Source organism: Mustela erminea, chromosome 18 (assembly GCF_009829155.1).
Source record: "Mustela erminea isolate mMusErm1 chromosome 18, mMusErm1.Pri, whole genome shotgun sequence".
NCBI classification, from domain to species: domain Eukaryota; kingdom Metazoa; phylum Chordata; class Mammalia; order Carnivora; family Mustelidae; genus Mustela; species Mustela erminea.
In genome coordinates this window covers 38,094,924-38,120,786 of record NC_045631.1, presented here as the reverse complement: position 1 = coordinate 38,120,786, position 25,863 = coordinate 38,094,924, and the positions used below count along the sequence as shown (strand labels likewise).

Sequence of the window (25,863 nt, the reverse complement as noted above, 5' to 3'; positions counted from 1 at the left end):
AAAGAAACGCACAAACACTCTACACTTGCTAAGAAAAATGTCTTGGGCACAATAAGAAGTAACTGGTGAGAAGGGAGCCATGCAACAGTGCTTTTTGACACCAGAATCTTTTTTCTTAAAGTATCTCTCCTTGTTCTAACTGGCCACTAAAATGCTTTGTTGTTTCTTTGGTCACCAGGTTTTATTTCACCCTGACGGCAAAATGGTCCATAAAAGTCTCCAAGTCTCTCCCTCTCCTACTCTCTCACCTTGAGTACAGAGGATTCTGAATGAATGAACGTGGTTCCTGGCTTTGTATTCAGATATGCCAACCACTTATTTAAATGCAAAGGAAATGAAAACGTTTTTACAATTATGTAAATGTTATATTAGTTGGAAGGTTTAAAATAAGAAAATAGCTCCTGGCTGGCTTGTACACCTAGAATTCGGGGAAGAAATTGTGGCTGCTGGGCTGGAGAGTGGTCTGGGGGTTGGATGAAAAGCTGGGCATGGTTTTTGAGCTATGTGGCTATGATGGCCAAGTAAGGCTTCACACTGAACCCCTGGATGGGAAGGTCTCTGGGGAATGTAAGAGGGTGAATCCAAGATGAAGTCAGGGATACCTGTGGCTGGCAGAAAGGCAGGGTGAGCCAACTGCCTTGAAGCCCAAGGGCAAATCGTAAGGAGGCCAAGTCATTTAGCAAAGCTGCAATTCTTTCTGCTACCTTAATAACAAAGGAACAGGAAATCTGAAGGCCATTGGGTAGATATCTCATTATTCCCTGGGACTGGGTATCTGGGCATTGGGAGATGCATAGTCCTGGGAAGGAAGGAAGAGGGGATAAACAGAGCATGGAAGGAAAAAGAAGGGTGTATTGGAGTCACTGGCCTCTATGCCAAGCGGGGCAGAGCCTGAAGAAAGCCCCCACAAGAACTGACACATTGCTTTTCTTTCTTGCTTGCTTCATAGAATTATTCCTGGGGCTAGTTAGAGTATGCAGGAGGGTTCCTTGTTGAAAGTTTGTATTCACTTACAATGATGATTTTTAACTTGTATTTAATTGTGGCTGCCTCCAATTTGTGCTTGTATCCTGTTCCTTCTCACAAACTCAGTGACTGTTAAGCACGGACGGGAGGTCTTCTAGGGATAGCATCTGAGGGTTGTGCTTGATGGACTCAGTGGTGGCTCATTAAGAAGCTGCCTCTGGCCTGAGTCAACACTTCACTGCTGCTGCCATCTGGCTGGAGGGTGTCTCTTGGGCACAGCAAACATTTGGGTCTCAACACTCCATGGCTCTAGGGATGTCCACTGGACTATCTCCAGGTACTCAGTAGGGTAAAGTTGAGAGCACATTCTTAGAGAGTTTGAGCCCAGGGGTTCTATTTCTGGGCTGTCAGTAACCTGTTCAAATCCTTCTCAGATTTTTAAAAAATATTTTAATGATATTATCAACGTCTATAACAAGTTTGAGCTTCTTTTTTAAAAAAAGATTTTATTTATTTATTTGACAGAGAGAGAGATCACAAGTAGGCAGAGAGGCAGGCAGAGAGAGAGGGGGAAGCAGGCTCCCCGCTGAGCAGAGAGCCTGATGTGGGACTTGATTCCAGGACTCTGAGATCATGACCTGAGCCGAAGGCAGAGACTTAACCCACTGAGCCACCCAGGTGCCCCGACAGTTTGAGACTCTTAAAAAAGAAAAAGAATGCCAAGGTGTTCAACCTTGATAATATTAGTCATAATAAAAGAAAACTTTTTTAACATTTCATTTTTTAAAAGATTTATTTATTTGAGAGAGAGCACAAGCATGTGCTTGCACGTGAGTGGGGGGAGGGGCAGAGGGAGAGAACTTTCAAGCAGACTCCCCGCTGTGTGCAGAACCTGACCTGAGGCTTGATCCCATGACCCATGAGACCATGACCCATGAGATCATGACCTGAGCTGAAACCAAGAGTCAGATGCTTAACCACGTGAGCTACCCAGGCGTCCCAGAGACAACCTTTTGATATGCTGACCACACGATCCTAGTGTTTAAAGGGGAAATTATTTCTAAATTGGCAGCTGAGTTTTTGGGGATGGGCAAGGTGTTACTTACCCAAGCCTCTTTCTTTCCCAAGCATGTCCCTTTATGGGTGTTAGTTAAAGACTGCTATCTTGAGATCTAAGTGCTTGAGAATTTACGAAGTGCTTGCATCCAGGAGTGAGATGCTGCTGTGCAAATGAAGAACACTTACTTTTTTCATTAGCGTAGTAGTAGAAGAGGCCTCTGCTGACAACACACCACCGCTTCTGCCACTCCGATCCGAAGAAACTGTGATCTAGACGGAACAGCAGTAAGGGACATAAATTCAGGTAACTACAGCCACTGACGAGTCTGTAAAGTCCAACACACAGTCCAGTGTGTTATTGTTTTATTTCCTAGGTTAATGGACTGTAAAACCCTCCCTTGCACTCCCGCAGGCTATCCCATATTGACTCAGAGTCCAGAGGGCTCGCTCACTTAAAGGTCCAGATTCTAAACAGGGTTTGCCTGTTCTGACCCCTCACGGCTGTCCCGCTATCTATCTTCCTTTATAGCTTTCGGGTTCTCATCTTGTCTAGTACTTTTCAAATGCTCTGTGATACTTTCATGTGGTGCCTTTTAGCAAACCAAGCTGATGCTCCAGGCCGGAGGCATGAGAACGGCTTTGGTTGCACTAAGGCAGTTTGCATTTGAGAGCTAACCCTGGGACCTCGGGCTTACTAGGGTAGTAGGATCGACTTTAATCCAGTGAATGACAGGTCAGGAGTTGGGTTGCTTCACACAGGATGCAAAATTACACTCTTGGCAACATAGTTTTACTCTATGGGAACACACTGAGAGATGAGAACAAGAATATCATCACTCATTCACTCAACAAGTGTTTATTAAGCACCTGTTGTGTACCAGGTGAGCAAAGCAGAACCAGTTCTTATCCCGAGGGAGCTCACAGTGGCCTGAAGAGTCTGGGGCATCTCTCTTCAGCCTACGCACACACACCAGACTTCTTTTCCTCTCCCGCCTTCCTTTGGGCCTTCCCCCTCCTGAGCACAGAACTGGGCATAGAAAAAGCACCTGCTGTGTTAGCCCTCTTTCCCCTCATTTCCCTTCCCTTCCTGGAACATTCTGAGACCTGTGGGTCTGGTCAGTACCTTTGCTTTTCTTCTCCAAGTATCCTTGCTTGATGATGTTATCAAGCTCTTGAGCTCCTTTTAGGAGGTCTTCCACTCCTAAAAGGAACAACAACAGGATGCTTTGTTGAAACCTGGCAGGATTTTCCTTTATTTAGGCTCCTTTCGATAATCCACATTAATGAAGGGGGCACAGAAGGGCAGTTGCTTAAACAAAGCACAAAATAAAACAATTTTTATATGACCGGGGGGAGAAAGCAAATATTCTTTCTTCCTAATTATATCTAATGTCAAAATCACTTATAATGATCGAAACCTACCTTAGTTTGTGCAAGGAGAAATAGCTGAAATATGTACTGATTGGCAAGAAAAGGACTCCAGAGAATTACGAATTTGCTGTGGGTATAAGCTCCAAATGCAATAATCCACATTGAGACGATCAAAAGTCAAATGAATAGCTACCAGCAGAGAAAAGCTTAATGAGTGATAGAGTTCACCATAAATGCAGCCACCTCTGTGACAGTAAGAAGCTCACACTCATTCTTAAAAAAAGAAAAAAGAAAAAAAGAGAAAACAACAAAACAGAAAACTACCTCGTGAACATAAATTTTATTAAGTTTGCACAGAGAAGAGCTATGCAAGCTGAACTGGTAGTAAGTGCCACGCCCTGGTTTTGTCCAACTATGAGAAAGGGTCTAAGAACGGTGGGAGCCTTTACTGAGAGAGGACTCTGGACCTGGCGTCGGCCTTCAAACGTATGCGCTAACATCCTTGACTTCCAGTCAGCTTCGTTAGGTACAAATTTATTGAGAAGTGAGGATCCTCGTCCATTGTTCACTACTGAGGTTTATACTTGTTTTACAGAAGGGAGGGGTCAAAGACAAATGGGAAGGAATGAACTCCTCAAAAAATAAAATGGAACAAGAATGGCAAACAATAAAAAAACCCTTTAAAAAATACAAGTCCAGGGGCGCCTGGGTGGCTCAGTCGTTAAACGTCTCCCTTTGGCTTAGGTCATGATCCCAGGGGTCCTGGGATCGAGCCCCGCATTGGGCTCCCTGCTTGGCAGGAAGCCTGCTTCTCCCTCTCCCACTTCCTCTGCTCATGTTCCTACTCTCGCTGTGTCTCTATCAAATAAATAAATAAAATCTTTTTTTTTTTAAAAGAATTTATTTATTTATTTGACAGACAGAGATCACAGGTAGGCAGAGAGGCAGGCAGAGAGAGAGGAGGAAGCAGGCTCCCCGCTGAGCCGAGAGCCTGATGCGGGATTCGGTCCCAGGACCCTGAGATCATGACCCGAGCCGAAGGCAGTGGCTTAACCCACTGAGCCACCCAGGCACCCCCATATTACTTTCTTTTTAAAGTCTGTTTTATTGTTTTAGTAATCTCTATACCCAACAAGGGACTCGAACACATGACCCTGAGATCAAGAATTGCGTGCTCTTCTGACAGAGCCAGCCAGGTGAATTAGGAGAAATGAAGGGAATGGCCTAGCAGAATCCTAATGTTTGTTCTTTTTAGTCTCCAAAACCAAAGCTCTTTTGGTTTCCCTTAATAGATTTAGAAATCAGAATAAAACACAAACCAAATTAAGGCACAACCCCATACAAATCACCTGGGTAACCTATACAATACCTTGAGATTTTGGGTGAAATCATTGTTTTGTCAATTGCTCAATTTTTTTTTTAATCTACAATAACTAACACTTATTCAGGGGTGGCTATGAGCTGGCACTTACTTCTTGTTTAAAAATCACATTTTCAGGGCGCCTGGTGGCTCAGTGGGTTAAGCTGCTGCCTTCGGCTCGGGTCATGATCTCAGGGTCCTGGGATCGAGTCCCGCATCGGGCTCTCTGCTCAGCAGGGAGCCTGCTTCCTCCTCTCTCTCTCTGCCTACTTGTGATCTCTCTCTGTCAAATAAATAAATAAAATCTTTAAAAAAAAATCACATTTTCAGACAGTTGAAAATGCAACTCATATTTTACCTTTTGCTTCTAAGCGGTTTTGAAATTAGTTTTAAACATGGAGATCCAAAGAGTTTTTCTTTTTTCGTGTGTCGAAGTGCCTGATTCTTTCTATTCGTCCTTACTGTCAACTTCCTTGTTCCCGGACTACGTTCATCTGTGTGCTCTACAGTGAGCAAACTCTGTGGCTGCTATAAATCCTCCCAGATGGGTCTCAGGGTGCACACGGGAGATGAACAGCGGCAAAGGGAAGTTCATTTGTCTAGAATCCTTTCATTCCTCCCAGCCCTCAGAAAATTCCAATGCCTCTCTGAAAACGCTCTCCAAGAAAAGACAAACTGAACCCCTAAAGGCAGAGTGGCTGGGTTTCGGGGACCCGGCGTGGCTCAGAAGGTAGGTCCTTTGTAGGAGACCCCGTCCTCTCTGCAGCTCTGTCAAAAAGTGCTCCTAGAGGCCTAAAAATTAACAGAAAGACGGAAGGGAATGAGAAGAACAGGATCTCCTAAGCTTGCAGGATCCATCCCTTCCTCCAGTTTTGTCCTTTTCCTTTTTCCTTTCCTAAGGTCTTGTTAAACTTAGAGACACAGCTTCTTGTTAAAGATGCCGAGAGTCTGAATCATAAAAGACGTGTTAAACGTTCTATTAGAATCCAAGCCTCCTCTTTTTTAATGCAGATCTAAATGCCATTTTATGGAACATCTATAATTATGAAAATGGGAAGACATTGCCTCGTGTGCGGGGAGAGTCTGTGAGTATGAATATTACATTAATGTGCCCACACCAGCTCACTGATCCTGCTGGCAGGAGCATAAAAAATGCTTGAGTGAAACTTTTATTTAGATGTTAAGACTCCAGGCCCCAGCGGGGTGACAGAGACAGTCCCTGCGAGCTGCCATCAGAGAGAGAGTTTGAATTGAATTACCCAGGGGGGAAGGAAGTAGAGATGAGCAGTGCTTCGCTTATTTAATTTCATTTACTTTCAGTACATTATCAGCATGAGGCTTTTCTCTCCCCACCAACCGAAACCCAAGAATGCCACCACCAAGAAAACAAAGACACAATGCTGCGGAGATGTTTGAACTCTTAAGTCACGAATTCTAGGAAACTAGGGGTCAGCCTCGTCACCAGCTTCTCTCCCCAAGAGTCACACTTAGTTTGCTAAAATTGGGCAGGGAATGAGTTGCTGAATTTTCTCTCTTGGTTATTCACCAATAGATTTGAAGAGTACCAGAGCTAGAAATGCGGTATTTTAATGCGCTGCGTTTTTAGCAAGATGTGTTATGTTGCTTTCTTATGAGAAGGGATCGCTACTGATGAACTCTCTTGCCTGGTTCCCCTTATGGGATGATAGGTGAAGTTTGAAAATTTTATTTGAAAATAAAAAAAATTAGGAAATCGAATCAAATCAATCTTGATTCCTGTGATGGTCTTCAGTACAAGGCACTGTGTGGTGAGTATAATAACAGAATCATTCTCAGTGTATGTTGACGCCGAGCTCCATTTCATTAGCTCCATGATCTATCAGACAAATCCAGAAAAACCAAGATGGGAAGCCATTGTGGCAATCCAGCTGTCTCATCTCTCAGTGTCTGCTCGGAGTCCTACTGATCAAGAACCAGTGATCCTGAGGACGCACCACGTCAGCCATGGTCCTGGGGTGATGAGGCAGGAGGGGCCTTCTGTGCTCAAGTCCACACCTCCTGGCAAATGAACAGATCTGCAGAGCTTCTTAATGCCTGAGAGAAAGTATGTAAATGCTCTGCAGGGTGATAATAAAAATAGGAAGAAGCCGCAAATAATGGCATGAGTTGCTATTTTAAGGCAAAAACATTTATATTTAAGGATACAATTTTTAAAAAATAATCAAGGCTTTTTGCCCATTACCTGAAAAAAAGATATCACCGTCTTAATGAAAAAATAGAAATGATTTAGATTTATTGGGAATAAATGGCCTTCTTGGATAAACCTAAGGGTGTATCACATTGTATCAGCACAAAACAGAATTACATTCGTGTCATAATCTCTCTCTACCACAGCACTTAACTAAATCTCCCAGAATAGCCTATATAAAGAAAAGATTCACTTAGCTGAAGGATGTGGGGCTATAAAGATAAGATCAGTAGAGAAGTGTTACCTAGAAGTGATGGCCACCCAACTTTCATGGCAGATGAAGATAAAAGAAATTCTCAGACATCTTTCTCTCCTCATCCAGATGCCTTTAAACCCTTGTTTCCCACCCACACCCAACTCTGTAGTAAAAAACGACAGAGTAGGATTCCATCTCTCAGCGCTAAACAGGACTCCACAGTCAGCTGTGCACCGCAACAACAATGGGGACCCTTTAGAGTGTGATACATTTCCATAAAGCAGTCAATAAAAAAGACACGGGAGCTTATGTGAGTCACGGCCTATTTAATCAGCTGCGTTCTAGCCCACTGAGAAAAGAGAATTGGAGAAATCACTTGGTAACACCGCAGCACAAGGCTAACAGCACAAGAGGCCACACCATTTCACTGCAAAAAGGCTGCAGCCCCTGCAAAACCAACCAGATGCCCGTGAACTTTCATTATGGGCAGCTGGCTTGGTTTCTTGTTAAACCAACCTGAAATGAAAATCAATGATTTTTTAAAAAAAACATCTTTTGTTAACCCCCACATGTCCCATGAGCTGTGGACCTCTCTCATCCTTGCTTTTCCTTTCAATTTAAGTTCTTTTCAATCTTTTGGGAAAGGGACCAAACTCCAGCTTAGAGACTGATAGCTACAAGAAGTGAATTTCAGGCAGGGTGAAGGTTACCAGGGCTCCCCCCTTGCAGTACCCACGATGAGAACCCTGGGGCGTTGAGTGGATGATGTTGGAGAAAATTTAGTATTTGAAGGCTGGGGATGGTAAAGCACCATCTGCATTTCCAATCCACTCATAGTTTGCTGGTATATGTACATTTGTAGACAAGCAACAGTCACATACTTCACAATGCCTCAAACATACGCAGGGCAAGAATATCACAGGGAGGGTTGGGAGGGTAGTAGTTTCCTGTCTGGTGGTCACTGGTCCTAAATCTCCTTTGCATTTGGTTTCCGTGGCCTTCTTTAATAAACTCCTTAACAGGGGGCACCTGGGTGGTTCAGTGGGCTAAACCTCTGCCTTCAGCTCAGGTCATGATCTCAGGGTCCTGGGGCCGAGCCCCGCATCAGGCTCTCTGCTCAGAGGGGAGTCTGCTTCCCCACCCCCTCTGCCTGCCTCTCTGCCTACTTGTGACTGCTCTCTGTCAAATAAATAAATAAAGCAAAATCTTTAAAAAATAAAAACCTGTTAATTAGGGTAACAGTCCAGACAGCGTAAAAATATGTAGAAGAAATCATGTTATACTGAGGATAAAGAAAATTTGTGAGAGATTCTACGCCAGTGAGAAGTACTAAGAAAAAAAACAGATAACTGATGAACAAAATAATTAAAATTAATACGCTTTAATAAAAATGAAAAAAAAACCCTAAGTTTTAAATCTGCATTTATTTTAAAAAATATTTTGTTTATTTATTTGACAGAGACCACAAGTAGGCAGAGAGGCAGGCAGAGAAAAAGAGGGGGGAAGTAGGCTCCCTACTGAGCAGAGAGCCTGATTCGGGGCTCCATCCCAGGAATCTGGGATTATGACCTGAGCTGAAGGCAGAGGCTTTAACCCACTGAGCCACCTAGGCACCCCTAAATCTGCATTTAAGAAAAGATTTATTTATTGATTTGATATCAGAGAGAGAGAGTGAGATACCAAGCTGGGGAAGGGGCAGGAGGAGGGGAGAGACAAGCAGACTCTGCTCTGAGCGCAGAGGACAACATGGGGCTCTATCGGAGGACTTTTAGCTGAAATCAAGAGTCGGACGCTTAACCAACTGAGCCACCCAGGCTTCCCTTAATCTGCATTTTATAAAGCATGTTTATATCTCATTTGAGCTTCACAGCTGCCCTATGAAGTATGTATTATTATCAGCTCCACTTTACAGACCAGGAAACTGAGGCTCAGCGAGATTGCCAACCTTGCTGAACGCTGCTCAGCTGAAGAGCCTATCTATGCTCTTTCCACCACCCTGAGCCTGGGTTGAGACACCTGAGGAATGATAGCGTCTTCCTACCTCACGCTCCCACACAAGGAGACCCATTTAAGTAGGGGGAAAGTCACAGAGGCGGTTATTCTAGTGGCTGGTGTCATAAAATTATTTTAAGGTACTATATTCCTTTTTTACTTTTTAGTGTCCTGGCTGACTCATTTGTAGAGTCGCCTCCTAGGCAAGTCTGTGTAAAGTCTGAGAGGTCAACAGATACACAATACACAGCAAAATAAGAGAACATACGAGAATGTGAGCAAAGGATACACAGGTTAAGAAAACGCAGAAGGAAGCGAGCTGGAGCTCTCCCAGCCGGTACTTGGCCACCAAGGTTTGGAAGGTGTCTCGTGAGGTGAGAGTGGTATCTAGGAGAATGAAGCCCTGCTCCAGTGCAGGGCTCACCCAGAAATCTTGAATGTGACTTGTCTACTCTTTAAAGAAGAGGATTTGGTTTAAAAAGAAAGGGGATTTGGGGGGTGCCTGGGTGGCTCAGTCAGTTAAACATATGACTCAGGTGGTGATCTTGGGGTAGTGAGATCGAGCCCTGTGTCGGGCTCCACACTGAGCATGGAGTCGGCTTGGGATTCTCTCTTTCGCTTACCCTCCCCCCCCTCCTCACCCCTGCTCACACTCTCTCTCCCTCAAAAAAGAAAAAAAGAAATATTTTTACGCTAAATATCCAAAATTGGTTTTCTTTTCACAAAACATTCCACCAATAATGCCAAGCTGTAAGGTAACATAGAAACCATGAATACTCATGGAGGGTGAAGAGCCTTCTCTTTCCTACAAAAAGGCACCACACTAATCCTCTAAGAGGCCTGTGGTCTTGGGCGATGCTCCTCTCTACATCTTCACTTTCAGTGGAAGTTTACTTATAAGAAGTGAAAGTATTAGAAAAAAGCCCTTCCAATGTCAACACGCTATTTCTAGCAATTAAATGAACGGTAATAATAATCAGAAGCATCTTCTGTGTAAATATTTCACTGTAAAGAATGACTAACTCAGAATAATAATCCACCGATTCTCAATCATGGCATCATGACACACTGGTGTTTTTGATCAGTTGGAGGTGTTCGTCTAAAGGGCAGAGATTTTGAATAATTTACTTTTAGAATGAGAACGGAGTCAACAGTTTTCTTAATAATACCATTCATCTGCATTCTGATATGCTTTCTTAAGGGAAAAAGTCAATGAAAAATAATTTAGAGCGTATCTTACTCATGCTAGAGTCTATGGTACTAAACGCATCAGATGCACAGATACAACTGTGGCAATCAAGAATTCCCCCAGTGCCTTATTTCCTTGAAAAAAATTGGTATTTCTTCAAAATTGTGGGTGTTCCACAGAAGTGGGTTGAGCACATAAATGTTGGTAGACATGTGATATGGTGAGAAAAAGGCTAAGAATTCATGTGATCTCCACACAAACTGTTTAAACCCAGAAAGCCTCTTGTGTCTTCTGATTTTTTAATTTAATTTAATTTTTAAAAATATTTTTATTTATTTGACAGACAGAGATCACAAGTAGGCAGAGAGGCAGGCAGAGAGAGAGGGGGAAGCAGGCTCCCTGCTGAGCAGAGAGCCCAATGTGGGGTTTGATTCCAGGACCCTGAGATCAGGACCTGAGCTGAAGGCAGAGGCTTAACCCACTGAGCCACTCAGGCGCCCGTGTCTTCTGATTTTATTTATTATGTGTATCTGTAACCCAGCCCCCTCAGCTTTATTGTTATCCTAGGAATCCATCCTTAATACTGAGCCACAAAGATCCAAGCTACCTGAAGCCTCTTCAACAGCCAACCCACGGTAAATAGCAACCGTGCAAAGTGAGAATCCGGGTACCAATCCGGGCGGCAATGCCCAAATGGCCCTGTGACTGCCATAAGGAGGTGGAGAGGATGTAAAATGCCGCATTGTCTGTTTACAAACGTTGAAGGATCACTGTATTCCCTCCTTGTCCTGCGGCAGATCACCATTATAGATGTGTTACTCGAAGGCATTTCTCTAAAATGAATGATAAAATATCATTTCCAAATCTATTCATTTACTACTCCATTGGACTGTGATAGGAACACGGAGAAAAGGAAAGCAAAAGAAAAGAGACTTGCCTGGGTTTGGAATCACTTTTTTAGGGGTTTGGAATCACTTTTTTTTTTTATTTGGTTTACTTTCCTCCTGTCTACCATATTGTAGCCAGAAATCACTTTTCTGAAACATAGATGTGGTCACGTCACATTCCTGCTTAAAGCTTTTAATAGTTCCCCATTACTTACAGGATGAAACTCAAGCTCTCTAGCCTTAACAGAAACCTTATGGAAAAAATAAAAAAATAAATAAGTAAAATACTTTGGTCACAGCTACTTTCCAGTTTCATTTTCTTCCAGCCCCCATACCTCCTGATACTCCAGCAACAGTAAGGAACAGACTGCCTTCTGGAACATACCATGTACTTCATACCGCAGAGCTTTGCTCATCCATGTTTCCTGCTTGGGAGTTCCTCCTCCTGTCTCTCCATTTTCCAAGTAGGGCATGCTTCTTTAAGACTCCATTCAAATGTCACATCTTCTCTGAATCTATTTTCCTTCTGTAGAATTATATACTCCTTCTCCTGTGCTCTAATACCATTTTCTATAGGGTGTTCTTATATTTTCTATAGGGTTCCCAGAGGCCCTGAAACTTTTCTCCAATACTCTCTAGTCTTGCCTCTTCGCTTAGGTTTATGTAAGACCTTAATTACTAGGTAGAGCTACTATGAACAAGGAAATGGAAAAGGGCCACCTCTGGGAAAAGGAATGTAGCTGTGGGTCTAGGTAGAAGGCAGTAGGGAGGATGGTCTAGAAAGTGAAGAGAGGGTAAAAGTAGATCTTGCACTCATAGAAGAGACATGAACTGAGGACGAAACTCAGGGAACAGACATCATAGCACCTAGATCGAAATGGGGGAACGAGAAGAACCCAGTACAGCTGTGCACCTAGTGGGACGGGCAGTGTTTGCACCGCAGCTGTCTCGGTAAGGAGAGTAAGAAGACTGAGCAGCAACTGGGACACGCCGACAGCTGAGAGCCATCAGGGCTAGGGTGTACTTGAAGTAACTGTTGAACTGATGTGGGATTAAGAAAGATCCTTCCCTAAAATATTCCACAGTAAAGGCTAAGGAGTTTGGTGCTAATTATTTAATTTCTTGAAGCCTGAAGAACAGCTGCTGGTGGAAACTATGGTCCCTTTCAAGGGCAATAGAATCATTATTCATTAGTTCTCCCTGTATCCCCTGGGGCCTAGCACACACAGTAGGTGCCCGATAAGTATTTGTTAAGTTGAACTGAAACCACGCCTAATGGGACTTGTGGTCTAAGAAGGCAATATGGGAATGAATATTTGGTGGATAAATCATTTCCACCTAAGCCACAAATGGTAATTTCTGTTCTGCTGTATATTTATAATTTTAATATTAAGATTGGTAACATGAAATAAGAAAAAAAAAGGGGGGGAGGGGAGAAGAAGCTTTAACCAAGAGAACAAGGAGGAAGTGGGCAGTGCAGAAGCCAGGATGAGTAACGGGACTAAAAATGATAGGAAGAGGGGCAAAGAGAGCCTGGGGGGAAAATTAGAAAAAAATGCCATGAACCTCAACTGGAGGGAATTACATTTCTGAGCCTATTTCACAGCCGTGTTGAGATACCAGCTGTCTTCACCTCAGCTCTTATCCATCTTCAGGAGAGCATCAGTGGAATCCAGAGGAAGCCATAAATTGATGAAGGACTGAGCCCAAACCCCCAAAACTTAAACGGATAACCAAATACTTTTCAGAAATAGCTGTTGAAAGCCACTTCTGAGCTACAGACCTTGAGTGGCTTGAGAACTTGACCTATTCTGATAGTACTTCCCTAGTCTTATTCTCTTGTTTCCCTGAAAAAGTGGTATTTTTCCTCTTTGAACTTCCACAGGCACATCTGTTCAGCATCCTATATGCAGACATCCTATGTGTGCCTGAGCATTTAATGCAGCTGACAGTGAAAGCTATGTGGGGATTAGTGTACCCGAATCCCAGGGTCTCTATTTTAGTTACTCTCTGAACCAGAAGATTTCAAAGAGAAATCAAATGATAATGATTTTGCCTTCTTCGTGTGTCTCTAGTTAGACATTCGGATATCATCAGAGCGCTGCATCGAGAAAACTTTTAAAGCAAACAAAGCAGAAAATAAAAAAGAAGACTCAGGAACTAATTATCGTGATTCTCTGGGGGTATTTCAGGGTGGGTGATCTAATGAGAACTCTCACACACCATCAGGAAGAACTTGATGGGAATGCAATGATCTTAGCATTGTGGCTTTGACCTGGTGTGTATCATCTACTGGACAAAGCGTCCTTCCCAAGCCAGATCACACTCCCAGCTAGCTCTCTGGGTATCTATGGGCAGCAGTATGAGAACAGACAGAAAAAGGATGACTGTACTAAGGAACCTTTAGGGCAAAAATCGCCCCTTTTCTTTTAAGTTACACATCTGAGGCTTAAAATCTCTTTTGAGTCTTCTGATTCATTTGATAAAACTCAAGCAAGTTTGAAGTAAGTCGAACTTTGTGAGGGAAAAAATTAGAGAGGGGAAAATGAGGGTGATGTTTCTAGACCCAAAAGTTTCCAACCAAATCACCAAGTCTGTAATTGCAAAATAAAAACACTAAATCTCAATATCTATTTGCACAGCTCATTAACTAAGGGCTCACACTCAGCAAACAGAGAGAGAGGGTGAAAAAAAAAAGAAAACAAAAAAAGGAACCTTCAGTACCAAATACATGTGGAAAGTTACTACAGAGACCTGTCCTGCCCTGGATCTAAGCTAGACTCTGTCCAGCTAGGCTGCTGTCAGATGCATGGGGTCTGTCCGTCTTTATGGCTTATTTAGAAAGTAGCAAATAGGGATGACGCAAAGTGTCTTTTGTCAGACTGTGCTGGAGAGAGAAGGAGAACATTCCTTTCCCCACTGAGCATTATGAACATTACGGCAGGCACTCGACCTGCTCTGCTACTGGGACAACATGATTTACAATGTGAAAAGGGAAAACCTAAATCACCAAGTAATGAAAACATTAAAGTTAATGCATCACAAGTGAGGAATTTATTACCATTAACTCCAATAAACAGTTATAAAACACTCGTCCTTTCCTGTCCATGCACAGGGACACAGACACTGGACTTCATTAAGCTCAACTTTCTTTTCTTCCTCACTAGACCAGTCATGTGTGTTTGAACCAACCACCATTTATTGTTAAGTGGACTGGTTCATTTTCCAGGACTGTAGAAAGCTGAAGGCACATCCATTTTGCTTCACGGTGCTTGGTACAGACGGATGAAAAAGCAAAGTTTAGAAGACATGCAGCTCGGTGTTGCTATATAAGTTTATTTAAAAGTCCCTAAAATGTATGTCTATTAAAAGCAGAGTAGCTCTTCCGAGCAGCCCTTCTCAGAAGCAGGCATATAAGTAATACTGCCTGGCGAGGAGGGTGGCATATTGGATGCCAAGGCACGTCAGGTGCGTTTAGCTGAATAATTTTTCCCTTGTTATTGTTTGGTTTAGCACCTTAGAAGCCTCAGATGGAAACCCATTTCCTTCCAACATTCTTCTCTGTCACAGGGGCATGCCAGTTTATTACCTTAAGGTTGTTCATGAACAAAAGAGGCTGCACATATTGGATGGCTAGGGTACATTGGTTACAGACTCATTTGTTTTCGAGGAAGAAAAGAATGAAAGTGTCTTTTTGGAGAGCCAACTCTAACTGTAGAATTGCCTGTGTGGTACAGACAGGAGGGGCAGCATGAAATTCAGGCTTCCTGGACCAAATAGTTACAGTGGCAACAATGATAATAGTAACATTTTATGTTTGGATAGCACTTTAATTAGTGTTTGTTAAATGGTTTCCTTTATGGCACCTCTTTGATTCTGATACAGACAGAAAGGCCTTACCAGTCTAGTGTTCTGAGGCTGAAAATAAGGCTTAGGGAGGGTAAGTGACTTTCTCACAAAGGCTGGAAAGAAGGGTCAAGACACAAACTGGTTTCAGTTTTGTTTTTAAGCTCCAAATCCTGTACTTCCCCCCCCCCTACACATTTGCATCATAAATCACATTATAGTCATAACTATAACATAAAGTCAAGATGAATAATTTTTTTTGAGACAAAGAATACTTTAATTCTAGATTTCTCTATTCAGATTTCAGGGTTTTTAGGACCAACTCTGCTAAGCCTCTATGGTACCGGTATTGCCAGAGGAGCCTGGGAGTTGTCAGGACATGGTCTTTGGCATTCCTCCAAAGGCAGGTTCCTGGATGACCTCCCTGTCCGAGGTTCACAGGGATGTCAAGCTTCACCCACTGAGTGGACTTGCTGGGCCTCTCATGGGCTAAACTATGTGGAATGTAGGAAAGAGGGGTCTGGATACAGAATCCGAGCAGCATATCCTATGATAACCAAGCCAAATTTCTGGAAGTAAGACCAGCTGTCCTAAAGCAGCATAATTTGAGCAGGTAGCAGTACTTAAGGGAACTCTTCCACATCTTATTTCGTCACATATGTTAGCATCTCCGTAAGGCACCCTAATGTGGTCATAGCCCATATGACCACTGGAGAGGTCACAGGGCTCTCCAGTGGTGATGGAGCAAATGACTTTGCTGCTCGTTTTACCAATGGGGAAACTAAAGCCCCACCAGCTAGATGCTGTGACTCACCCAATGATGTCATTAGGTGACTCACTCAACAGTGGCATGATGTGACATTACCCACGGCGAGGTGACTAATTTGTTGTAGAGTTGAGAAGAGAAAAAGAGTTTTCTGACTCCAGCATGATATCACCCTTTTGTTCCCATAGTCAGGTAAGCCTGGCACAGGGGGTTTAGTTGCTGTGGGGAAATGAGACCAGGGAGGTCCCAAAGCTTGCGGAAGATAGTTCGGTGAGAGTAAGAAGCCATCCTGAAAACACGTGGACTATTAAGTAATAGCCCAAGTCCTGAACACTGAGGTCCCTAGTTTCCTTTCACTGCTCAGTTCCCAAAGCCCTGCTAAGTAGGTATATAATGGCACCATTGGGAGATTCATGGATCTTTCTCTGGAAAAATGAAAGACCTCAGAGTAGAGACCTATAGCTACAGATGTTTGGGAGACCTCAAGCAAAAATGGTTGGGTCCCCTCATCACTCTCAACTTCAGGCTTTCTAAAGTGAAGCCCAGCAGTCGATATGTTCCACCTTGGCATGCAGAAGTTTCTTTCTTTCTTTCTAAGATTTTATTTATTTTTTTTGACAGAGAGAGAGATCACAAGTAGGCAGAGAGGCAGGCGGGTGGCGGGGGAAGCAGGCTCCTTGTTGAGCAGAGAGCCCGATGCAGGGCTCGATCCCAGGACCTTGAGATCATGACTTGAGCTGAAGACAGGGGCCTTAACTCACTGAGCCACCCAGGTGCCCCCACACAGAAGTTTCGGTCTGCACTTGGTGCCCCACTTTTAAATATAAGTAGGATCTAAGGATCACCAGACTTTGCAGAAAAGCTTCCAACATGCAAGACAAAGAGCAACACATGTAACAGATAAAAAGAAACTCAGGAAAGAGAGCTAACGTAGGATGCAGAAAAGAAAACGAAAAACCGAAGCAAACAAACAAAAAAGCCATCCTTAATCTTCCCAGAGGGATGAGGAGACATTACATCTATGAGATGATTAGAAAGGAACAGAGAGTGATCAGACAGCAAGAGAGGAGAGTCAGAAATTAAATATATCACAACAAACAATACATGAGTCAGGAGATAGAATTGAAGAAATCTTGAAGAAACTGGGCAAAAAGATCAAGGGAAACAGAAGAACTAAAAATATTAGAACATGGAAAATAAAGGGAAAGAAATGATGGAGTTTCTCAAAATGAAGAATGTGAGTCTTCCAATCTAAAGGGTCCTCCATGCTCCCAGAATACGAATGGAAGAGAGACTCATACCTTGATAGTCATTGTGAAATTTTTGTAAAAGCTTCTGAATCAGGAGGGAAAACAGGTCGAATATAAAGAATGAAGAATCAGAATGGCATTGAGCGTCTCCACAACAATACTAGAAGCTGAAAGTCCATGAAGCAAAACAATCCAAAGTCTAAGGTGAGATGAGTTCCATCAGCGTTCTTACACCCAAACTGTCAATCAAGTGTGAAGGTAGAATAAAGAGGTTTTCAGAGATGCCTGGTCACAAGAAATCTGCCTCCTAGGCAGCCTTTTGCCGGCTGCCACCAGAGGCTGCGCTCCACCACAAAAAGGGAGTCCAGCAAGAAAGAAGGGGACGGTAGATCAGGTGAGACTCGGACAAAGGAGAGACAAAGGGAAGTCCCAGGGTGACAGCTGTGCCCTGGGCCTCCAGAGCAGTCATAAGGGCTGGCAATAAATAAAATCTACATTAAAATCATGTAAGTTAAAATCATGTAAGCCCTAAACCCAAACTAACTAAAAATGATGGTATAATCATGTTGGGAAGAGGAAGGGAGGAGGTTTGAGGGTTGGGGTGAGATAAGAATGTAAAATCCTCCTCTGCCATGCATGATATGAACTCAATAGATAATGCCTGAAACTGATAAATCAGAAAGAGCTGTATAATAATATTTAGAAATGTGGAAGTATACACCATAATTGATGAAAGAATTGAAAGGGTTTGCCTCTGGAGAGCAGTACTCCAGGATTGGGAAGGGCTGACTGCTTGTAGTCCTACAGTGTTTGATTTTTTTAAAGATTTTATTTATTTATTTGACAGAGAGGCAGGCAGAGAGAGAGAGGGGGAAGCAGGGTCCCCGCTGAGCAGAGAGCCCAATGCAGGGCTCAATCCCAGGACCCTGAGACCATGACCTTAGCTGAAGGCAAAGGCTTAACCCATTGAGCCACCCAGGCACCCCCAGTATTTGATTTTTAAAAAACATTGTGAGTGGCCAAATACACAAAATTCTCAAGCTTGATATGAAGGGTGCATGTCAGAGGAATCCAGAAAAGAAAGAAGAAATCAGTGTAGAATAATGTGAAACAATTTGATTGAAAACACTTAACACAAAACCATGTTTGAATTAGGTATCATTTGACGAGTATTTTAATAATCTGTGGTCTTTATGCAATTTCAGGACTCATTTGCAGCTCTAATATTGTGCTTTGTTTGTAGCACAGGTCTGATTCTGCTTAAGCTTTTCCTGCATTGGAAGGGAACCCACAGAAACAGCTGCCTTTTTCCAATGGAGATTTGTTTTACTTCACAAGTAACAAAGGGTATGCAATCCTATTATGAATTTTGGGGTCAGATGCCCAGGTTATGAACTTGGGTGCAGTTTACAGAATACTGTTGTATCATTGGGCATAGCCAGCGTTGGATAAAGTACCTGCAGGTGAAATCACATCAGGGAAAATCTATTCGGAAACTACCATGTGGGAGGCCTTGTGCCAGGGAGCAGAGAATTCCCAGGATGTCCCAGAAAGACAACTTGAGAGCACTGCAAAGGCACAGAGTGCAGACATGATTTTAATTTATAGGGTTGGAAAGGTACAAGGCCATAGAGCAAAACACCTGTTGTCCTGCATTTATGTTAAAGGTTTCACCTTTTTAAAAAATAATCAGAAACACATCATCATCATTCTTGACATAAATTATACTTTCGATTGGAGGTGGAAATCCTGTTTTAAGAGTAGGAAGGGAAGGAAAAGTAAAACTGACTGCGTGTAATCTTTCAAGTGGGAACAACGGCAATATGAAGATATATGGGCGTCAGACCCATTGATAGAGGAAGGAGGCTGTGCTCTCTTACCTCTTACAGTGTCACTCCTGTGACCTCTACCATTTGAAATGCTTTGATTCCACCTTGCCCAAGGGACCTGTGAGCACTGGGTAAAGGGATGAAGGATGCCTATGCCTGACCTCACCTTTACATTGTCTAAGGACTGGAGGTATAAATCAGCTTTCCCCTTGAAGACCTGAGTGTCAGAAGCTCATGTGAAATGTTGGAAATATTAAATGATGTCCCTTAGGCTTTTATTGTTACTCAGTTTTCTCCTGTAACCGGGAGAGCTGTTCACATGAAGGATACTCTCCCCCAGGACCTCAATTTGTGTATAAAATGAAGTATGAAACGCCAGCAACTTCTTGCCACTTTGGAAAGAAAATAAACAATTAGTGGTGGTTGCTCTTAGCCCATTGGTCCTGTTTATATATATGATCTCTCTGCGGGTTCTCTGAGAACAGTTTACACCAACGAAGGTGTGAGAGCACCCTCATTACACATCCTTGTTTCCAAGATAATAAATTTGTGATTGTTAAAAAAAAAAAAAAACAACTCCATGGACAATTCAAGACATTTTCGTGATGGGGAAAGACAAAAGTATTTTCTTTTATCCTATTTAGCAGAGAAAGTGTGCTAATAATTAGAATTGACGAATAAAATGTCTGGGTGCCAGGGCCCCATTTCTAGCTCCTCGTCGTCTTCTCTCCATGAAAGACTTGAAGCACAGCTACACAAAGGATATATTCCCTATCATAGAAACACGAATATGTGTTTATATAGAGACTTACAATTTTTAGAGCACTCTCAAACCTCTTATTTGGTTTGATTTTTATAACAGCCTGATGAGGTAGGTATTTATAGGATCTGGAAAGAGAGAATAAAAGTAAAATGAAATAGTTTAAACAGCTGAGAAGAGAAGCCAGAGAATTATTTTTTATTTTATAATAAAATTTAATATTTTATTTTAATATTTTATTTATTGGGGTGCCTGGGTGGCTCAGTGGGTTGAAGCCTCTGCCTTCGGCTCAGGTCATGATCTCAAGGTCCTGGGATCAAGCCTCATGTCGGGCTGTCTGCTCAGCAGGGAGTCTGCCCCCCCCTCGCCTACTTGTGATCTGTCAGATAAATAAATAAAATCTTAAAAAAAATATTTTATTTATTTATCTGGCAGACAGAGATCACAAGTAGGCAGAGAGGCAGGCAGAGAGAGGAGGGGAGGCAGGCTCCCCGCCAAGCAGAGAGCCCGATGTGGGTCTCGATCCCAGAACCCCAGGATCACAACCTAAGCTGAAGGCAAAGGCTTTAAACACTGAGCCACCCAGGCACCCCAAGCCAGTGAATTATTAAGGATTGCCTAAGACAGTGTAGAATCTTAATTATGCCAGGTTTGTAAGAGATGGCCAGATGTATGAAAATATTGATACGCCTGTGTGTCTCTGCTGTAATAGAGAACCAATCTCTAAATGACCCTCTGCTCCATGTTTCAAGATCATATTCCAGGCATGAAAGGATATTCAGAATGGTGCAATGTGCTCTTTTAACACGTGCTCTCTTGCCATCTAACTGTGTGGCTGAACTAGGGATGAATGGCGCTACTCCTCAAGGGGGCAAGAGAAAGTGTGAGGGCTGAGGGGAGGGATTCCAAACACAATATGAGAAAAAATGAAGAAGGAAGGTTCTACTTTTCCCCAGAAGCCTAATCTTCTGAAAGAGGCCCAGTGATTGAAGAAAAAAAAAAAAAATTTTTTTTTTTTTGGGGCGGGGGGAGTCTCACCAGGTAGAATTGGTGCTGCTTAACTAGGACATGTTTCAGGGAACTGGAGAAAGGTCCCTCTTCCAAGACATCTCAGCAGACTTCCTGAATTCCTGACGTTGCACCGTGAGGTGCCCGTTCCCTGAGATTAAAGCACGATTCTCCATTGAAATACAAATGCCTCTGGGAGAGGTGGCACATTAAGTGAGGCATCCTCGTTCACCGTGTGCTAGCAAACGGATGCATCGAGGATTGTCGGAAGAAGGAGGTGCAAAGTTCCAGCTCCTGCAGGGAGGAGGCCCGGCCATCTGTAACCCTGCAGTAGGCCACGGAGCAGAGATAATAGCGGACAGAAGTCGGTCCAGCAGTGACTTATCCATGAAGTGTGTGCGGCTGACGACACTGCCTTACGCCATTATCCGTCATTAGCACCTTGGAGCAGTGGTTCTTAACCGCAGCTGCACATCAGAATCACCTGCCAACCTTTCAAAAGATGTAGCTATCTGAGCTCATCCGAGATATGCTGAATCAGCATCGTCTGGAAGTAGGGCCCAGGCAATGTTTATTTTTACAAGGCTCTACGGAGGGTCCTGATGCTCAGCCAGGGCTGAAAACCACAGCCTCAGCATGAATTTGTACGTTAGGCCCTTGTCCACCTAACAGCTTGCGGGTATGCCTTGGTGAGGTTGGTCCCCAGATCGGGGGGGCCTGGACACTGAGTACCAGAACAGCTGGTAAGAGACCGGAGAGCTGTCCTCAGAACAAAGTAACCAAAGGTGACCTGGAAGAGAACCAGGACAACTTGTCCGCGGCACAATTTTGGTGAATTACCCCAGAGCATTATCATCAAAATGTGAAGAAACGACATGAATCCATAGAAGTTAGTGTCTCTCATGTATCCTGAGACTGGACGGAGGCAGTCTGGAGATGGGGGGGCGCTCCACATGCTCTGGCCCCATCAAGATCCACCACCTTTAGTGTGTGATTTCTGCCTTACCGTCCAAGCTGGATCCAGCTCCAGCCAACAGGAAGGAGAGAAGGGGACAAGGAAGAGAGCACCACCCTGCCCTCCCCAGTAGGGACATGTTTGTGGAACCCTAGACGCTGACACATCCCTTTCACATTACACTGGCCAAATCTAGACACCAGGAAAGTAAGGGGGCTGGGAGTTGTTCCGGGCAGCCATGAGCCCATCTAGAAATGCAGAAGAGGGGGAGAAGGGATACAGGGTCCAGCCAGCAGTGACGGCCGCACTGGGAATTGTGCATACAGTTCAACCAGTACTGGTGGCCACCTTATGAACCTAGGCTATCCCACCGGAAGGAAAGCAAATGAGTGTGGTGAGAGAAGTCTGCTTCCTTCCAGGTGTTGGGTAATTCGTGGGGACTAGAAGAACGTGTTTTCCACTAATGAAGAGTGAGAATTTGTTGAAAGTACTTATCTGTGGCCCAGGAGTCATAACAGAGGCCTCAAATAAATGAAGTGCCTGGTTTGTCTTTTGAAGGCTTATGTTTCCTCTTGGAATTATGTGATTCAAAAATCCACCTCTTGCCTAATGAAGGGCTGGAATGTGGTCCTTCTTGCCCAAGTCCCTGGAGTCAACTTCTGTCATCTGTCAGGAGCAGAATAGCATTTTAGACCATCGATTTCCTCACTAGCTTCTAGGACACACAGTGCTAACTAGGAAGAACTACTAATGCCAATTTCACATACAGATTCCGCTTGGAGGTGCTTAGAAAGATCCTGATCAGTGAAAACGTGTATTTCCCCCCAAATCCAGGACTCCAAGTGCAACCAGAACCATGCTGGTCTAGAAGCATGCGATCTAAAATGTTTAGCTCTATGGCCGTGTTTGGATTATTTCATTGACTCGGATGGTGTTAAAATCAAAGTGCTGCTTCGTTTCCCATCTGATCTCCCCGAATCCTCTGATAGACTTGTTTCCTTTCATACAAGCTGATGGGATTGCATGGCCAGTTAGCTCAACTAGGTGGGGCATGGAGCTAACCAGACCAAGGTCACAGGTTTTATCCCTAGATAGGCTGACTGGTGTACAGAGTGAAATTTTGTGCCATGACTAGCTGATGGCTGCTTTATCCCTGGCTAGCTGTTCTGAAAGAAAGCATGCTTCTCAAAAGGGGAATTGAGTAGGAAAGAGTGGGTGTCTCCGCAGAATTAAGCTGTACTCTTGGAAGAACTCTGCCAAGGCCCTTCTACATAATTGATGGACCAGAAGGATATCCATATAAAGAGGCACACAAAGTATTTTGGATATGAAATGGTCCCTCCAACAATAAGTCATAGGAGACTATGACCCAGAAGCATGGAGACCGAACTGCCCCATCGGGAATGGAAAAAGAAAGCTGGAGGAAAGAGAACAGTTGTCCTGTTCATAGGCTAGGGTCCAGAGCCCTTCATTCCCTGCTTCCTACTGGATCCAGGACACCACATTCTGTCTCCGATTTCCCACTGGTGGTGAGTTGCCATGAGGATGTAGAGGAAAATCATGTCCAAAACAGGAATAAGATTTGCCACTGCGGTTACCTGTTGTAGATACCAATGTCATTTCTCACCACAGGAAGACCTCCCTCCACTCTTATCAAAAACCTGCCAGTCTGTCCACACAAGCGGGAGAACAAATGTGTTTTTTATCCCTCTGTGAACACACGAGACTCCACACCTGCGCGGCACTCGGGGGTGGCTGGCCCTCGTCCCGACTCTGAGCCGGCTGCTGCTCTTGAGGAGAGAAAGTAAAAATGATTGATTCAACATCTTAATTAAGATAAACAAACAAAGAGGAACATCAAATAATGGGCCTGACAGTTTGAAACAGACGGAAAGAACAGCTTAGCATTTCATAAAAGAAAAAGTGTTTGATGTGTGGATGGCAGTTTAATAATTTGTAAATATCACTGGCTTGGTATTATGGCTAATCCAAATATTTTCATTTCTCTTCATAAGTTACCCTCTGCTGATGGTTTGTCCTCTTCAACCCGGAGCCTTCGGCAGGGGTGGAGAGGAGAGGAAGAGAAGGGGTCACAGGTTCTCTGTGGAATGTGAATCCTATCATCAACTTCCTTTCTACTTTCTGATTCAGATATGCCCTGGAAAATACCACTGACCAGCCCAAAGGATTTATTGCCCTTTTCTTCAACTTCTCCATGAAAGTATTGAAATTTGATCATTATAGCTTTGCGTTAGCTTCTGATGGTTTTACTAATTATCTCTTCATCTGAGCAAACGTTTCCCTCATTCCTGAAATGTAGAGAAACGGGGGTAATGGGACAACAGTGTCCCTATAATGCTGTTTTTATGTCAGAATGAAGTAGTAGGCTGATCTATACCCCGAAAGGTGATTTAGTGCCCTCAAGTCCTACAAAGAAGGGTAGCTGGAGGTAAGAATATCCTTTTTAATTAAAGTCTGTGTCTCTCCCCGAAACACTTCTGGGTGGGTACTGGGGGTCAGCAGGGAGTGGTCATAGTTGTCCTAGAAAGATGAATGTGGGAACCTCCGTGGGGGCCAGAGCACTGGGATTTTGTTCTTGTGGAAAAGAATTCAGAGAAAGAGCGGGCAATTTTAACAGTTTATTTGGAACTTCCAGGGGTGCAAGTCAGAAGACAGGTCTGTGAAAGCAGAGCTGGAGAAACATCACTGGGCAGAGAGAGGCTCTGGGTTTTTAAAAGGTGTGAAAAGGGAAAGGTGGGGATGTAGGCCTGTGCAATATACCTCTAGGCTCAGGACGTGACTGTTCTCTTATGGCTTTTTCATTCTTTTTGCTGGGGTCTTAACAACAGCAAGTTCTAATTTTTATTATTTTTTTTATGGCTCTGGGATCCACAGCAAGCCCAGGCCAGACACGGCGCGGGGCGGGTGTGACTGGCAGGGGCCCCGCACAGGGAGGCTGCAGTTCTGAGAATTCTCCACAGGGAAGCAGTATGAGATCAGGGTTTAGCTCGAGGTGGCCCCAGCCCCACCAGCGTTCCCTGATCCTGATGGAGACGGTCCTCCTTCTTTCCTTCCACGGTGGAGAGGCTGAGTGCCCACGGGGCAGGCTTGCCTCTCAGGAGAGCCCCGGGCCTCCCCAGTCCTCACCACGGCCCTTCACCCCCACATCTGTTTCTCTGCGCTTGAAACAACTGATTCTTGGAATACTGCTTTGCGGATTCCATCTCTGGCCTCTGTGCTGCTCTCTGAGGGGTGCCTGAAGGGCTCAGGGTGCCCTCTTCCCTGAAATGGCCTTATTTGAAGCTGCTGGGTTCACGTCACTGCCACAGAGAGGAAATCTGCAGAGTGGCCCTTAGCAACCTGTCAGGCACGTGTGTTCCTGGGCAGTCTGTGTTCTGTCAACCTCTCAGTGGTCGGATAACTCTTGACATTTCTCAAAAAGGAATCAGTTCGGTCTTTGACACTCTTAGGAAAATGGTGCCAGCAACAACTTGATTTTGCTTGAGTTATAGGAAGTAATACGGTGTATGGGTAAAACTCCTAAAGAGAGAGTTTATGACTTTGGTTCTATCTTGACAAGGTCCCACTGATATATTTTGTATGATAACAGCAAAGCCACTGCTTATCTTCCTTGTTGATAAAATATCAATAACATCTGACACAATTCCGATGTCTTTGTTATTATTATTATTTTTGAGAGAGAGAGAGCACACAAGTGGAAGGGGCAGAGGGAGAGGGAGAGACAACCTCAACCAGACTCCACACTGAGCACTGAGCCTGACACGGTGCTCGATCTCAGGACCCTGAGAGCACGACCTGAGCTGAAACCAAGAGTCGGATGCTTAATCTCCTATGCCACCCAGGCACCAGGCACCCCAATTTCTGATAAGTCTTAAGAACTGCTGTCCCACCCTGCTATACCAAAGTAGTGTTCCTTATGAAACCTTTTGTAAGCTGAAATGGTGTAATAAAGCAATGAAACAATTACCATTTTGTAGAAGTGAAAATCTTTTCTATATTTTTTTTCATTATAAAAACCAGGTATAGGGCGCCTGGGTGGCTAAGTCGTTAAGCATCTGCCTTCGGCTCAAGTCATGATCTCAAGGTCCTGGGATTGAGCCCTGAGTTGGGCTCCCTGCTCAGGGGGAAGTCTGCCTCTCCCTCCCCCGGAACTCCCCCTGCTTGTTCCCTCTCTCACTGTG

At 43.9% G+C, this 25,863-nt stretch overlaps 1 protein-coding gene across 1 annotated transcript in view; it reads right to left on the bottom strand.

Moving 5' to 3' along the window:
• Window positions 1–25,863, bottom strand: part of SKAP1 (src kinase associated phosphoprotein 1) — a 280,237-nt gene that overhangs the window by 46,800 nt on the left and 207,574 nt on the right. Inside the window, exons 5-6 of the mRNA XM_032319898.1 lie at window positions 3,149–3,226; window positions 2,212–2,295 (exon numbers count right to left, since the gene is read on the bottom strand). Of these exons, the coding sequence (XP_032175789.1) occupies window positions 2,212–2,295; window positions 3,149–3,226 (162 nt within the window). The remainder of the gene's footprint in view (window positions 1–2,211; window positions 2,296–3,148; window positions 3,227–25,863) is intronic.